Source organism: Erpetoichthys calabaricus, chromosome 18 (genome assembly GCF_900747795.2).
Source record: "Erpetoichthys calabaricus chromosome 18, fErpCal1.3, whole genome shotgun sequence".
NCBI lineage: Eukaryota > Metazoa > Chordata > Cladistia > Polypteriformes > Polypteridae > Erpetoichthys > Erpetoichthys calabaricus.
In genome coordinates, this window is record NC_041411.2 from 46,828,522 (window position 1) to 46,845,099 (window position 16,578).

Sequence of the window (16,578 nt, forward strand, 5' to 3'; positions counted from 1 at the left end):
TTTTTTCTTTTTAATCACTTTAGTACGCTAGTTGGTTGTGAACAGTGGATTCGATAAACCAGAGCCAAAAAAAAAGTCAAAAATTGAAAACCCATTCTTCTAATGCATGGGAAAAAATAGTAGACATATTTAGACCCTAACACTCTATATTACAGAACCTTTTCATTTGTGAAATAATAATATATTTTGGGGTAACATGGTTTTGTGCATGACGTGTTTTGGTGTGCAGTATACATTAAAAGAAATACATAACATTTGTCTTTGAAATAGCATAAAGAGACTGCTAAAATAGTCAAGTAAACAAACAGAATGTTCCACAGGGGTGGTTCAAGAAACTACTGTAGTTGATGTAACATTCATTCATGTACCTCGTAAGACTTGCCATTTGGTACATATACAGTTTTATATAATAGAATTAGAAGAAAACTCAAGAGATATTGAAGAAACAAGGATATATTGAAATTAAAATTTGTATTTTAGGGTATGTAAGCTGGTTATGCTCTCTGCAAACACATCTTATGTATTTTAGCCAATTAGAGAAAATGTCAAGATTAATTCAGTACTGTTATGCAAATTCAGCTGTCTATAACGTGAGTCTCTTCTTTTATTCCGTGACCATTTGCTGACTAACTTTGCTCAGGGCATTGTCCCTTACTAGATTGCTGTAGCAGGATGCTCCCTTTTCAGAATTTGTTGAAGGGAAATAAAAGACACATTGCACAAGTTTCCTTCTTCCTAGTTTCTAACTCAAAGAGGTCCTAGTTGAGGACAAAGTTTCTTTCTTTAACATATTTCCAATGTATTTCTCCTACTCATTCACTTCACTAATTTGTTTTAATAAGGTGTCTTTATGACATCTGCTGGTATAACAACTCCTGTACTTGTACCTGATCTATCTTTAACTACTATATTAATGTCTCCTTCCAATCTTCTATATGTCCACCTTTCTCTTCCACTTTAATACTGCTACTTTTTCCATACTAGGCTCACAAATTTTAGGTTTGGAAGTCTTGTTCTGTAGTTCTTTCACGAAGATCTTCTGTTAATTTTTTTGTTAGATTTCATTATAATCTTTAATGCACAAACTGCTCATCCCAAACATTACTATGTTTTACATTAACTGCATTATGGAAGTGAAACTTGATTTGCTTTACACTGGTGTTCTAACACTAACTTTTGAAATGTTTCTATATTTATCTTCCCAAAATTGTACACTAAACTTCCAATCTGTATATTTTTTAATTTCTTCATTATAAAGTTATTTTAACATTCTTGTCATCTTGCAAACAACTTCCTTCTCATTACTGATTACTATAATTGCTTTTGTGAGTTTTTTTATTACACTTTTACTAAAACAAAATTCAGAGTAACAGAAAATACAGATAGGAACAGAATTAGAATTGCCAAAAACCCCATCCTACCCCAACCCAGTCCTTACCTCCACAATCCCATCCTGCAAGGTAACAATTCCTTCGAAGAAAAGGAGGGAAATGGAAATTCAGCAGTATTGTTCCACCAGGACAGGTGAAAGCAGAACTGAAGGAGCACTATATAAATGATTCAGTAGAAAGCCAGGATTTGAAAATCTGATTTGAAGTCATCCAATTTTAAACTGATTTGCTGGATGCACCATTAATCCATGAAACAGACAACCTGAGATGAATTAAAATGTGATACAGTAATGATCTTGGGGCCTTCCAGCAGGAAGCAAGAAGTATTCTGGCTGCTATAGTACTAACACAGAATAATTTACGTTGGTGAGCATTAGAAGGTAATACAGTGAGGCCTAAGAGAAGGAATGTTTCACATAATACAGGAATACTTAAATAAAGATAAACATTGACATATATGAGATGAAAAAGGGAACAAAACTGGAGACCAGTGCCAGAAAAATGTGGACAAAAGTGCCAAGTATACCAAGAGGACACAACAGCAGTGTGGGTTAGTGGCAAAGCCCATCAGCTGGAGCTTACAAAATTTAAAGTTGGGTTTATTGGCAGTTGTGATTTCTGGGGAAGTATCTAACATTGGAGAATACAGCATCCCAGAGAAGAAGGAAAATAGAGGGGAAAAGTAATTGGAACAGAGAGGAACCTGGGAAAAGGCTTATGAAATGTTTTACAAAGCACAGAGAGTATAAATAGATTCTTCTTGGATGAGTAGGTAGAGAAAACTTTAATGGAAATTCCCCATGTCCTTAGCACTGATCAAAGTTGCAAATAGAAGGGAGCCATGCAGAAAGAGCAAGGTTGTGGATTGTGTAAGTCATCTTCTAAAAGATACAAGGAGCTTTTACACACAATGAAAGACAATGATGACATATGACAAGACAGAAAGCAGAGAGAGCATTAAGGTTTTAGGAAGGTAAAGAGAATTCACTGAAACCAATTAGAAGAATACAGACAGCACCTGATCTGAAGCCATTGTATCGCTACTTCCAGACTCGGTAGTTGACACCATTTCACTCACTGCACTCTCTACATAACCTACTTGTGGCCATTGCGACGATTCACCAGCATCAGCATTCTCAGTTACCACTGCTGGCCCTTGCTCAGTTTTGAGAAAGATATAAATCTTGGAAAGCTTAGCGTTTTGCAATTCCCGTTGCAGTCATACCTTACGTTTAGCAGCACTCACTCATAATGTTTACTACTGACCGACATGGTGTTGTCTGGTGAGAGTATAAAAAGTCTCAAATTGTTCAAATATTCGGCGTTTTCTAACTAACGGGGACCAGAACTTATCAACAGAATTGCTTTGATTTACCTTTTAAGATCTTAAATTTGAAAACTGTTGACATCAAATCAAAGTACAAAAGTTACAATTATTTATGATATTAATGTATATTTACAGCATTCATGTGACATCCTTGAAAACTTCTTCCGTTCACATCTGCTATGGCACGCCAAAGGTCACCAAATTTGGGAATGTGCACTTCTCTGTAAGGCAGACTAGGATGTGTTGTGCCTCTGATTAGGCTCCTAGCCTCCGAACTCCTGAAGTCTAAATTTGTGTAAACTGTAGGCCTGCCGAATGCATAATATCACCATAGATTGGATTGGACTTGCCTGGTGATGGTGCAAACATGTCACTGAAACTGTGAATTAATAACGCAATGAACTGTGCAAGTGATTTAAGTTATTTAATTTTTTTTTAAACGTATACGACTCTGGGTGGGCACCCCAAGCTCGTAGGCCCTTGTGCTTTGCACAGTCTGCACAACCCATTGCTACGCCACAGCGTGTAACATGTCAGAAAGTTATGTATACTGAGAACAGGTTAATTTCAGAAGCATTAAGTGTTATTCCTAAATTACAAGATAGCTAATAAAATAGTTAGTCCTAGCCCTGACTAAACATGTAGCAGTGATAGCTTGGGCTATTCCTGCTACAGTTAAATAGGTACCAACCTTAATTGGGTCTTGCCAATTAATAATGCAGATTAAGAATTTTAGTAGTATTGTATCTCTCTATTATAAAAAGAAATCCTGTCCCGTGTCCTGATAGTCTATGATACGTGATCTTCTCGGAAGATAATTTAAAGACCTGCGAGACAAAAGAGACCTGCCACGGTGTGTCTCACGGGAAAATAGAACGAGAGTCTTGCAAGACACACCCTACTTACAAGCAATATCAAAAAAAAACAAATCAGTAGTGTAAAGGCAGTCATGCAGCACACACAGCTCCAGGGCTCTCAGTGCATATAAAGTGTATAAGGTCAATACGGTAGAAATGAAATGAATAGGGTAGAAATGAAACGTCGACGATTAAACAAAGAAGAAAGAAAAGAGAAAAGAGACCCAAAAGTGTTGGAGAGAAAAAAATGCTAAAAATAAAAACAATAATCTAGGTGAAAATTTAGAAAATAAGGAACGTGATAATCAGCCTGGAACAAGTGGATTGGAAAAAAAAGCACGTACAATCAGGCGCGGAGAAAAGAGACTCAAATGTGTTGGACAGAAAAAAGAGCAAAAAAGAATAATCGAGGTGCAAATTCAGAAAATAAGGAAAGTAATTATCAGCCCGGAACAAGTGGAATTGGTTACCTTGTTCATGTATATATATCTATTTGTCTGCTTATTTAAAAAGCTTCATTTACCCCAGGAGTCAAAAACGTTCTGTCTAGCCCTTGTACAAAAACCTAGACAAAAGCTGGGGTATCACCTTGGTAAACCCATGTGCTTTTGGAACTGTGAGAGGAAAATAGCACGACTTTACAGACAGGAGTCCAATGCAGAACTCTACTTACTTTTTTACTTTGTAAAAAAAATTATTAACTTCTGATGATGTAGATCGTTGTGTCTGTGCTGAAATTCCAAACAGAGAAACCTATCCTGACCTCATTAAAAATATTCAGCATATTGGGACTCGCAAGATTACAAATATTGTTTTTACAGAAGTTCTGAAATAAAAGTGAAACTAATGAAATAGCGACAATTCAAAGAAAAAAAAATCTTAAAAGTGTGTATCCGGAAAACCAAACACGGGGGTTGGCGAGCGAAGCAAGCAGGGGGCAAAGCCCCCTAGTCATCAAAAAAATGGTCTTACAACAAAATCTTCTATAAAGGTTTCTTAAACTGCTGAGGATTATCAGGTCTTTAGCACAGTAAAAAATGTTTTCTGGATCTAACCCATTTATGTGCCTCCCCTGACCACACTCACTATAAAGGTCAAGATGAAGCTGTCAGAATTTCACCATCTCAGATTTTTAACTTAAAGATGTACTGATACAAAAAAGTGGCATCAATAAAATTGGTAAATTCAAAAAAAAAACTCAGATTTTGGGATCATTTTTTTTTAGGGTAAAGTTAGTTTTCTGATTGCAGATCGTCCCAGTGTAACTCAAACTGAAGACTTTGATAAAGGAGATGTGACAGAGTATAGGAGTCAGGTGGAGAAGTCTGTTTCTTGGTGCAAAGAGACTGTATCTTAACATCGGCAAAACCAAAGAGCTGGTTATTGACTTTTGCCAGTGCAATTTTCTACTCTGTGGTGTGCTGGGCTGGTAACATCACTTCAAGAGAGCCCCACAGAATCAACAGACTATTTAAAAGGGTAAGCTCAGTTATAGGAGACAGTCTGGACCCCGTTGAGCTTGTAGTGAAGGAGAGAATTAAAACAAAACTGAGTGCCATTATGAACAATGTGGCTCATTCCCTCTCTGACAAACTAAACACAGAGTACTTTCAGCCAACAAATCATTAAATAGAAGTGGGTTAAGAAACGCTACTGGGGCGCCTTTATATCAACAGCAATATGTCTACATAATTCCTCACAGTGACTTTTTCTTTCTTTTTTATTTTCTTGCTTTATAGTCATTCTAGTGTGTGTTCAGAACAATGTGCGTGTGTATATTTACTTACTTTCTTTTATGTATGTATTTATGTATTTATTTACTTAGAGAGCTTCTATAAAAAGCCAGATTTCCCCCTGGGGACAAATAAAGTTATATCTATATAAACACGAACTCTATTAAAAAGTATGTAAGAACTTGTGAGACCACCAATACCTCTAAAACTGTACATAATTTAAAAGTAAAGTTCCCTCTCAGGACCAAACTGGAATTAGCAAATGTTTTTCATCATGAGTAGTGAGAACACCCTGCAAACACAACTATCTATTCAAATGTAATAATTTTAATGCATTACAAAGACCACTTGAAAATTTATTTATTAAAGTGACATGTTTATTTAATGTATTAAGGCTCAAACAAACTACTGATTTTCCCATGAAGCTGAATAGATATATTATATGTTGCTCATGTTAAAACACTGCAAGGTCACCTTAATGATGTACTTTTATTTCAATGGCATATTTACAAACAACTTATTTATTAAAAATCTTTCAAAGCTGATTTACAGTATACTGTTAAAATCACACTTCTGTATTGGCATTTGAGATTAAAAGCATAGCTACCTGCCTCATCACATTCTGGACACAAAAATCTGGTAGAAATGTTTTTTTTTAAATATTGTTTTACATTCACCTATTCATTCAGGGTCAAAGCCAAACTCGAAATTAAGGTGCAATGCAGAAATCAAACCCAGACACAAAAAGTTAGTTCGCAAAAAAGACCACATATTACAAGAACATGATAAAAAAGTAGGAAAAAAAATCAAAGCCATTTTGTTTATGTTTATGCTTGCCATATGCTTCTCTGATGAGGTGTGCTTGGTGTTACCAAGATGATCTTCATATGATAACCTAGACAGCACGATAGTTCATAATCTTGCTTTGCAGGCCAGTGTCTGTTTGTGTTTTCACGAATCTGTAATGTTATGCTATCTTTAAACCAGTTACACTTGTCCTGCCATTGCAAAAAAATACAGCATGATGAAACACACAAAGCTGTACATCATTACCCAACCAGAATGCAAGATACCTTTGTCTTGTAGGTTAGTGGTAGGCTACAGTAGCTTTGGCATTGAAGGGTTGTGGTACTATGGAAAAGTCTTGTGTTCCTGCTGGAGGCTTACATTCTCCAGCGCTTTCACCATTGTTTCACCACAACTATCAAGACAAGATAAATAAGCATCTAAAGGACATTGGGGTTTTGTGATGTTTCACAGTTGGTACCTTTATTTATTTACATAAAAGAGAGGTTAGGAGAACGCTTTAATACAGCGCATTGCCACATCCACCACATGACAAACTAACTCAGGAACCCAGATTAGGACCCAAGTGCAGCCATGTGGTGGGTGACACCTCAGCGCCAGTTCAGATGCAATGGAACTAGTGTGAGGTTGTTTATGGAGGCCAGAGTGCCAATTCTGCCACCAACCACCAGGTTTTTCCCTGCAGGTTGGAGGACCTACATGCAGGGCTGGATGCAGATTAACATCATACCCAGGATGGAGCAATTGCAGGTTACGGGCCTTGCTCAAGGGTCCAATGAAGTTAAGTTTCTTTTGGCCACCACTCCACTAACATATATACAGTATATAAAAACATTTTTTTGTTTAGTTGCTTTTGCTTGATTTTGGTATTCATTTACCTTTCCTCCTTTGCTTTTTGTATGTAGTATTTATCTGCTCTTCATAGACATCTAAGTATTATAGCTGTCTCTGATTTCACAGAAGTAGAAGATTGAAAAAAATATCCTTTAGGGTCACTTGGGAGGGCACCCATTTACTTCCCCTAGTCCAAGAAGAGTCTGGGCTTGCTAGGTTAACACCACAAGTTATTTTGTTCTCCCAGTCACTAAAAAATATTTTGGCAACAAACCTGTGTTTTTTTAAACCTTATGGTGTACCGTCTAAGGTTGGTTCTTTCTTTATCTCTGCAATCATGAACTGGTTAAGTGGGTTAGAAAGCGAATGAATGGAAGGATGGTGTTGCAGGCAACCACGGCCATTATCTGGCTGGGACACCAGCTGGATGGAAGGACTGGAGGAGAGAGCATCAGCAGGGCACAACCTCCTGGGTGGTTGTGGCACCATGGATTCCCACAGGGCATGCTGGGACTTGGAGCGTGGCGCAGCCCTATTGGGTTCTGTTGGGGCTGCCAGGGGGAGCTGCAGAGCCCTAGATGAGGCTTTCACCACACCTGGGATTGATTCCAGGACCGATTAATGAGACACTTAGAACACTCCCAGGGTCTGCTTAAAAGGAAGCTGCCTCACTCCATTCGGGAAGCCAGAGTCGGGAGGAAGAGGGTCAAAGCTTGCCAAGAAGAGGAGTGGGGGAAGATGACAAGGAGACAAAGAAGAAGGGACTATGAACAATGTATTTTGGTGCCCTGCTTATTTGTAGTATGCTGTTGTGTGGAGTGAGGGAAAAGCACTTCCCCACCAAAATAAACGTGGGTTGTGTGGCAAATTCGTGTCTCTGCCTGTCTGTGTCAGGGTGGGGCAGTTGAACATGCCCCTGGTTTCTACAATGGAAATATGAATAAATTTGGCTTTAGTAATATTAAATACAGTTTACCTACAAAGTGTACAAATGGCAAAAGACTCACCCAGTATAACACATCCGTCCAACCCTCCATAGTGATGCACTGAAAGACAGTTAACATAGCAAATGCAAAATTGTCAAAGTTGGTGATGCCATTGTTGGGCCCCTCCCAGCCCAGTTCACACGTTGCATTGTTTTTACAGTGCCGTCCGTGTGATGTATTTGCTGCACAGGGAGCTGGCTTCTCTTCCACAATCATATCTGTTAAAAAATAAAAGGTATCAGAAACAGAAAAGATATTCAAATATATTATTATTCAAGGCAGAGACTTAATAATATAAACATAATATTAAAAGTGACATTACAGCTTTTAACTTTTTACTTCCGATTCTTTAGCTGAGACAGTTGTAGATTTATACATATAAATGAGCCACAGAGTGCCAAAGGCTACAAGGTGAGTTAAAATTTGGTATGAGCAGTGAAATCAAGGCAAAGGCCTCAACCTCCAACCAGTTGCTTAATTTTGAGCCAATTCTTGTCGTTAATTAGATAGATAGATAGATAGATAGATAGATAGATAGATAGATAGATAGATAGATAGATAGATAGATAGATAGATAGATAGATAGATAGATAGATAGATAGATAGATAGATAGATAGATAGATAGATAGATAGATACTTAAAACCTGTAGTTACAGTTTTGTTTCAGCCAGTTTCCTTAAGTAGAAGCCAGCTATTACAACTAACAGAACATACTGTTTTTCAGAATTCTACTATCACTCATTAAAAGTCTGAAAACCTATTTGCTCTTAAACAGATTCATTTAAAGTATTTCTTCTTATTCTAATTATTGACAAAATACAAGTAAGCTAATTTGGTCTTCCAGTTTGAACGTCTGCATGTGCACTATAAAGTAATTATTTGAATAAAATATTAGGAAAGTAAACACAGACCATGGAAGGAGAGAGATGAAAATTCCAAATGTCTGCAAATCATTCTGATGCTCACAGAAAAGGTAAACCCACAGTTTTAGAAATACTATACGATTAAGCTATGTATTTAATCAACAGCAAAGACTGCTTGTAAATTAAAAATCTATTGGAACAAAAACCTGAAGCCACTGTAGCACTGTAGAAACTGTTAGACAACTATTCTGTACATAGTTTTTTCAGCTATAAAGGTGGGCCACAAACTAATTTTACATATACTCACAGCAAATAATAACCAACCCATCTTTCCTGTAAACCTGCTTTTCCAAAGGAAATTTCCAAAGAAACCCATCTTAAGACATTCAACCACACTCAACTGGATGTATATCCTGGTACATTTATGAAGTCACAGCAGAGCCTTCTGAATTTATATACAAAGCAGTAAGGGCCCTCTGATGTATAATCAATGCTGCCTGCCCAACCCCCATGAAGTAAAAGTGAACCTGCAAATTCTGACAAAACACCACTCCCTTCAGAGTAGCACAAGTATATGACTTTTCAGGACTAATCACCTGAACAAATGGAAAAATAACATCCTTAATGCTATACAATAGTATATGCATGCTTAACACAACCAGTAATAATCGTACACTGTAGCATGATCAAGCTCAAAGGCTTGCAATGACTTGCAAAGCAATGATCTAACAATGGCATAATCTTCTTAATTACTGAAAAATAGCTGTATGATGTGAATGCTAGCAAAAACTAAGCAATTTAAACAAATATGAAATGTTGTGTGCCAGCAAGTCATTTAACTTGTCTGAATTTTTATATTAGAATAGTCTGGGGGAAATTTTGGTTACTTGTTTGCAGTTTACAATAAGGTACTATTGTAGTTGCTTTTTAATCAAGTGGTTTAAATATGTTTTTCTTTTTTTGGGTATACAGTATAGGGCATTTTATTTGAATAGTACATCTCTTCACTACCAATAATACACTATAGAATATTGTATGCAGAAGTAAAAGTCACTTTTTTATTAACAAAATGCATTTGTTTATTGAAACAAACATCCATCCATCCATTTTCCAACCCGCTGAATCCGAACACAGGGTCACGGGGGTCTGCTGGAGCCAATCCCAGCCAACAGAGGGCACAAGGCAGGAACCAATCCCGGGCAGGGTGCCAACCCACCATAGTGAAACAAACACTTCTTTGCAAATAGTTCCCTATAGATAACAAATAAGCAAAAGGCTATAATTTGTAACTGCTTTTTAAAATAAAATATATCAAACTACAATCATATATTTTAAAAATCCTAAGGTATGTGGATGGTGACACTGAAGCCAGAGAAGTAGAGGGAATGAATGGACTAAAGCATAATGGTCATGGTGATTGAAGTACTGTATATCCAGAAACTACTCATATTAGACAATTTAACAAATGACTTACTGAAACAATGCCCACAAATAGCCTCTGTTAAGTTTTCTGTCTCTTCTTGATCATTTGGTTCAAAACTAGAATGAATTCAACCTGCTGAAGTTATGTTCGACTTCACAATAATTTCCATTTTCAATATCACTTCTTTTTATTATCTTTACTTAAGATCACAAAGTGTCTTTCTTCAAAAGAAACTGGAACTGTTGCAATCCAATTGCTGCTCATGAGAACATTATCTATAGAAACAGATTTTTGTTCCATCTAGGTAGTGTCAGTGATGCTTATTGGTTGCTTAGTGTTGTAATATTTATGTACCCTTTTTACCATTAATCATTTTTGAAATTAACATTTTAATCTCTACTGCTTGAATACAATTTTTCAATGCACGGTGCTCTGATTCATTGTTCTAATTCTGACATAATCCACACAGGTAAAGATAGATTTTAAAGAAATTATGTGGGTATCACTGCGGTGACCCAGTTAAGCAACTATCAGAACAATCCTAGTACAAACAAAACAAAAGCATGTCCAGCTTCCTGTGAAGTCAGATGGTTATTTATCAATGAATGTGCATCTCTGATATTGTGCTGTGATAATGCAAATTCCACGATAGGAAAATGGCACATCTCAAGGAGGGAAATCATTCTGTTCACTAATACACCTGTTTAAGAAGACAAAAATATTACAGCTCTCAAGAATTAAATGTCCATGTTGTCTCCCAGTATTCTTTAATGTGTAATCTCTAAGATGATAGCACTCCTATCCATGTTGCCACTTAACAGAAGTATCTGATATGAACTTTGCTTCTCACCCTTCTTTTCATAAACAGCCTTCAGCTTATCAAGCACTTCATCTGCTACCAGTCTTTATTCCCACTGCACAGTTTGTGTACCCTGACAACTGCAGCTATGGGGCAGTCACATAATTATAGTAAATGGGCATTTAATAAAATTCAATTCCTCTACTCCATGTTTTTGCTTTATCAATAATCACTTGTGCATAGAGTTTCTCAGGTTTGCTTTCTATACATTTAGAATTCTGCTTCCAACAAAATATTTGATAATCAAATTTGTCCTGCTTACCTGTACTGGTATACTGACCATCTGTTAATTTTTAATCATGTTAGTGGTAACCATAATAAACTTGACCCATTCAACAGCATTCCTGAATTATACACATATTGTACCTCATGCATGCATGGACCCTGTTCAGCTGCAAAATAGGACAATATACAGTACATCCAGAAAGTATTCACAGCGCATCACTTTTTCCACATTTTGTTATGTTACAGCCTTATTCCAAAATGGATTAAATTCATTTTTTTCCTCAGAATTCTACACGAAACACCCCATAACGACAACGTGAAAAAAGTTTACTTGACATTTTTACAAATTTATTAAAAATAAAAAAACTGAGAAAGCACATGTACATAAGTATTCACAGCCTTTGCTCAATACTTTGTCGATGCACCTTTGGCAGCAATTACAGCCTCAAGCCTTTTTGAATATGATGCCACAAGCTTGGCACACCTATCCTTGGCCAGTATCGCCCATTCCTCTTTGCAGCGCCTCTCAAGCTCCATCAGATTGGATGGGAAGCGTCGGTGCAGAGACATTTTAAGATCTCTCCAGAGATGTTCAATCGGATTCAAGTCTGGGCTCTGGCTGGGCCACTCAAGGACATTCACAGAGTTGTCCTGAAGCCACTCCTTTGATATCTTGGCTGTGTGCTTAGGGTTGTTGTCCTGCTGAAAGATGAACTGTCGCCCCAGTCTAAGGTCAAGAGCGCTCTGGAGCAGGTTTTCATCCAGGATGTCTCTGTACATTGCTGCAGTCATCTTTCCCTTTATCCTGACTAGTCTCCCAGTTCCTGCCACTGAAAAACATCCCCACAGCATGATGCTGCCACCACCATGCTTCACTGTAGGGATGGTGCCAGGTTTCCACCAAACGTGACGCCTGGCATTCACACCAAAGAGTTCAATCTTTGTCTCATCAGACCAGAGAATTTTCTTTCTCATGGTCTGAGAGTCCTTCAGGTGCCTTTTGGCAAACTCCAGGTAGGCTGCCATGTGCCTTTTACTAAGGAGTGGCTTCCGTCTGGCCACTCTACCATACAGGCCTGATTGGTGGATTGCTGCAGAGATAGTTGTCCTTCTGGAAGGTTCTCCTCTCTCCACAAAGGACCTCTGGAGCTCTGACAGAGTGACCATCGGGTTCTTGGTCACCTCCCTGACTAAGGCCCTTCTCCCCCGATTGCTCAGTTTAGATGGCCGGCCAGCTCTAGGAAGAGTCCTGGTGGTTTCGAACTACATCCGCTTATGGATGATGGAGGCCACTGTGCTCATTAGGACCTTCAAAGCAGCAGAAATTTTTCTGTAACCTTTCCCAGATTTGTGCCTCAAGACAATCCTGTCTCGGAGGTCTACAGACAATTCCTTTGACTTCATGCTTGGTTTGTGCTCTGACATGAACTGTCAACTGTGGGACCTTATACAGACAGGTGTGTGCCTTTCCAAATCATGTCCAATCAACTGAATTTACCACAGGTGGACTCCAATTAAGCTGCAGAAACATCTCAAGGATGATCAGGAGAAACAGGATGCACCTGAGCTCAATTATGAGCTTCATGGCAAAGGCTGTGAATACTTATGTACATGTGCTTTATCAATTTTTTCATTTTTAATAAATTTGCAAAAACCTCAAGTAAACTTTTTTCATGTTGTCATTATGGGGTGTTGTGTGTAGAATTCTGAGGAGAAAAATGAATTTAATCCATTTTGGAATAAGGCTGTAACATAACAAAATGTGGAAAAAGTGATGTGCTGTGAATACTTTCCGGATGCACTGTATCTATTCTTTAAGCTTACAGTATGCCCTTTATGGTTCTAAAATGTTGCAAAGCCCTGTTTAAGGGATGTCTTCTTGTAATTTTTATTTTTTCCTTTAAATAATTTAACTAGCAGATCACATATTTATCTGCAGCAGATTTAAATTAGCAGAGAGATAACAAGCTTTGGGCATTCCTCTACTACCAGATAATGATATTAGTTATACGTGATTTTGTTCATCTAGGGAAACTATAGATGAACATGAAAAATGGACTCTGTATGATTAACATAAGATGCAACTTATTTAGCAACCAAATTGTTTTGTTGAATCAAAAGGCAGCACTTTATTGAAATATTAGCTGAGTTACCCATCAATGACATCTAGAATACTACTTCAGAATTGTAGAAGATTAAACAGCATTTAACTTAATTTCTTAAATAAATACATATTCCACTTTATAATGCACATTAATATTATATTTATGTAAATATTTCAACTAAGCTGAAATAATAAATTAGATTAGATTAGACAAACTTTATTAATCCCTTGGGGAAATTCAGATGCATACAGTAGCAGAAACATAAAAACAAGGGCACAGCCTCACAGGACAAATAATAAAGCTAATCTATCAATTAATCAATCGATAAATAAATAAATAAACAAATAATGTATATTATGCAGATATTTCAAAATGGTATTTCAAAATGAACGCGTGTCCCAGGAGGAAGCATTGAATTACCTGGTAGCAATGAGCAGAAAAGACCCTAGAAGAGGCAATTCTTAGCACACTGTGGTATATTGAGCCTGTGGCTAAAAGTGCTCCAACAGAGCGCCTGCTGGAGGGGATTTTTCATGATGGCATACAATTCTGTCATCATCCTCTTTTCCACAACAGCTTTATGTGTCCAGGATAAGCCCTGCAATGGAGCAGGCTTTCCTGATAATTTGTTCAGGCATTTGTGCTTCTTTTAAGCTCATGTTGCTTGAACAGGAGACCACAGTGTAGGATACCAAACTTGCAACTACGGACTGATGGAACATTTCCAGCAGCTTGCTGCACACATCAAAAGACCCAAGTCTTTTTAGTAAGTACAGTCTGCTCTGAGCCTTCTTGTACAGCACCACTGTGTTGTCAGATCAGTTCAGTTTATTGTTTATATGAACTAACAAGGTACTTATAGTTCTGTACCACTTTCACGATCTTCCTCCAGATGGTGACTGGTCTCAGAGGCTCCATGGCATGCCTGAAGTCCACCACCAGTTCTTTTGTCTTGTTTATGCTGAGTTGCAAGTTGCTGTCCCTGCACCACAACACAAAGTTCTCCACAAGCCTCCTTTTCTCTGACTCTATACAAATACACTGTCATTTATACTGTATTTATTTAATATACTGTTATTTATATAAAAGTCATTTGAGGTGAATAAATGTCATATATCAAGTGTTTATTTATTAATAATATTTTTGTTGTATTTTGTGGAGCATATATAAGCAAAGATCTGTTTGAAGTCACTCATGAGCAAGGTTTGCACTGTCTGACCTTATGATATTGGCCTATTCTGTCATCTGCCAATATTTCGGTATCTATTATATGGCTTCAAAGACCTATAACTTTCAATGTATGGTTTTAAGCAGTTCTTTCGCTGTTCTTGGTTTCTCTTTCTAGAAGGCATAATTTTGAAAATTATTAAAATAAAAATGAAGTAGCACGACATATTGACTTTACTTCACAGAAAGTGAATGGCTAGATCAGACAGAGTGTACCATAAGAAAATGTTTAACTGTAAAAGTCTTTGAATTCGCCTCTGGGGGCAATATGGAGGTAATGCATATACTGCTTTTTAAGGTGGGAGGAGGTTAGGAGGTCTGATTTTAATTTACCCCTGAACTTTTAAAACAAGCTGTTTGTATGCATCTTTGATTTGGGACTGAAAATTTAACAAAAATAATGTGTCGCATAACAAGATTTCTCAAAGATGCTGTCCTTAAGCCCCCCTCTCCTCAGGTGACTGGGGGCAGAAATAAAACAGCCTATACTGTGACGAGGACTTTATTTATATAGAAGATGAAAGTCATGTTTACTTCATAAGTAGAAGAAAAGCACTAGCAATGTATTTCAGCCTTCTAAATGTGTTTTGTGTTCTTCTTTACAAATGTGTGCACCTCAAAATAAAAGATGACACCTTAATTAATGAAGAGGCACAGCAGTTTTAATTGCTGCCTTACAGTTGCAAAGCCCATACAAATTACCCCATGCCTGCAATGGTTTTCCTGATGGGTAACTATTTTTAATCAGACACCATTTTTTTGTCTGTTATTTTAATAGATACTTCTAAATAAACTTGATTTGGCAAATGATGTGTATGCAGGACTGTGTCCTATAATGGGCTATCTCCCAGTCTACAGCAGGATCTTAACTTGCACCCAGGGCTGCCCAGATAGGTGCTGGATCTCCACAACTCTGAACTCAATAAACAAATTAGAAAACTGACAGACAGCTTTTCATGAATTTACTCTAATCAAATTCTATAAATCACATTTGAAAGGAGGTATGCTCAATAAAAGTATGCTTTAGACAGACAGACAGACAGACAGACAGACAGACAGACAGACAGACAGAGAGAGAGAGAGAGAGAGAGAGAGATAGATAGATAGATAGATAGATAGATAGATAGATAGATAGATAGATAGATAGATAGATAGATAGATAGATAGATAGATAGATAGATAGATAGATACTTTATTAATCCCAAGGGAAAATTCACATACTCCAGCAGCAGCATACTGATAAGGAAAATATTAAATTAAAGAGCTTTATTTGATCTTTATGAAATGTTTGTATTAAGTGGTGTCATATACCATGTAACATTTGTTTCAAGCATATGCACCTCTGATATTTATTTACTTGTTTACTTAAATGAGTTTTGGGTTATGTGGGAAGCAGGAGGAAAAAATCAATGTTATTTGCCTTATTTTCTATACAAATTGAAGGAATTTACTATTACTAACAAAACCATTGCCTTTTTAATTTGGCTGCTTTGAATTGTACACACTTGTGTGCTCCACTAAGCACCTTATGATATGTTCTGTGAAAGCTGATGTTAGTCTGGCAATGGTTACAAAGACATTTCTAAGGCTAAGAATCTCCATTAAACCAGTCTGAACAATGCTGCTTAAGCTTGGCTGTCTGACAAATCTTTCTCCAATGGTCAGGCATGAAATTTTCTAACAAGTCACAATGAAACATACACCATCAACTAAGGTTCTACAAGTTCCTCTTGCCTTAGGCAAGGTCAGTTTTTATAATTCCACCATCATAAAGTACTGAACAAATATATAAAGGATAAATGGTACAGTGTCAAGGCAGAAAGTAGAGTAAAATTCATAATACATTAAGACTACGGATACTTCCTAAAACACACTTGGATGATTCCAAAAATTACTGGAAATATATTCTCTCTCTCTCTCTCTAACCAATGAGTTTAAAT

At 37.1% G+C, this 16,578-nt stretch overlaps 1 protein-coding gene across 8 annotated transcripts in view; it reads right to left on the minus strand.

Moving 5' to 3' along the window:
- The window catches only part of cacna1c (calcium channel, voltage-dependent, L type, alpha 1C subunit), a 1,063,887-nt gene that overhangs the window by 386,636 nt on the left and 660,673 nt on the right, over positions 1-16,578 (minus strand). For all 8 annotated transcript variants that reach the window (XM_051921415.1, XM_051921414.1, XM_051921413.1 and 5 more), the window contains one exon: positions 7,957-8,153. In XM_051921415.1, coding sequence (XP_051777375.1) covers positions 7,957-8,153 — 197 coding nt within the window. The remainder of the gene's footprint in view (positions 1-7,956; positions 8,154-16,578) is intronic.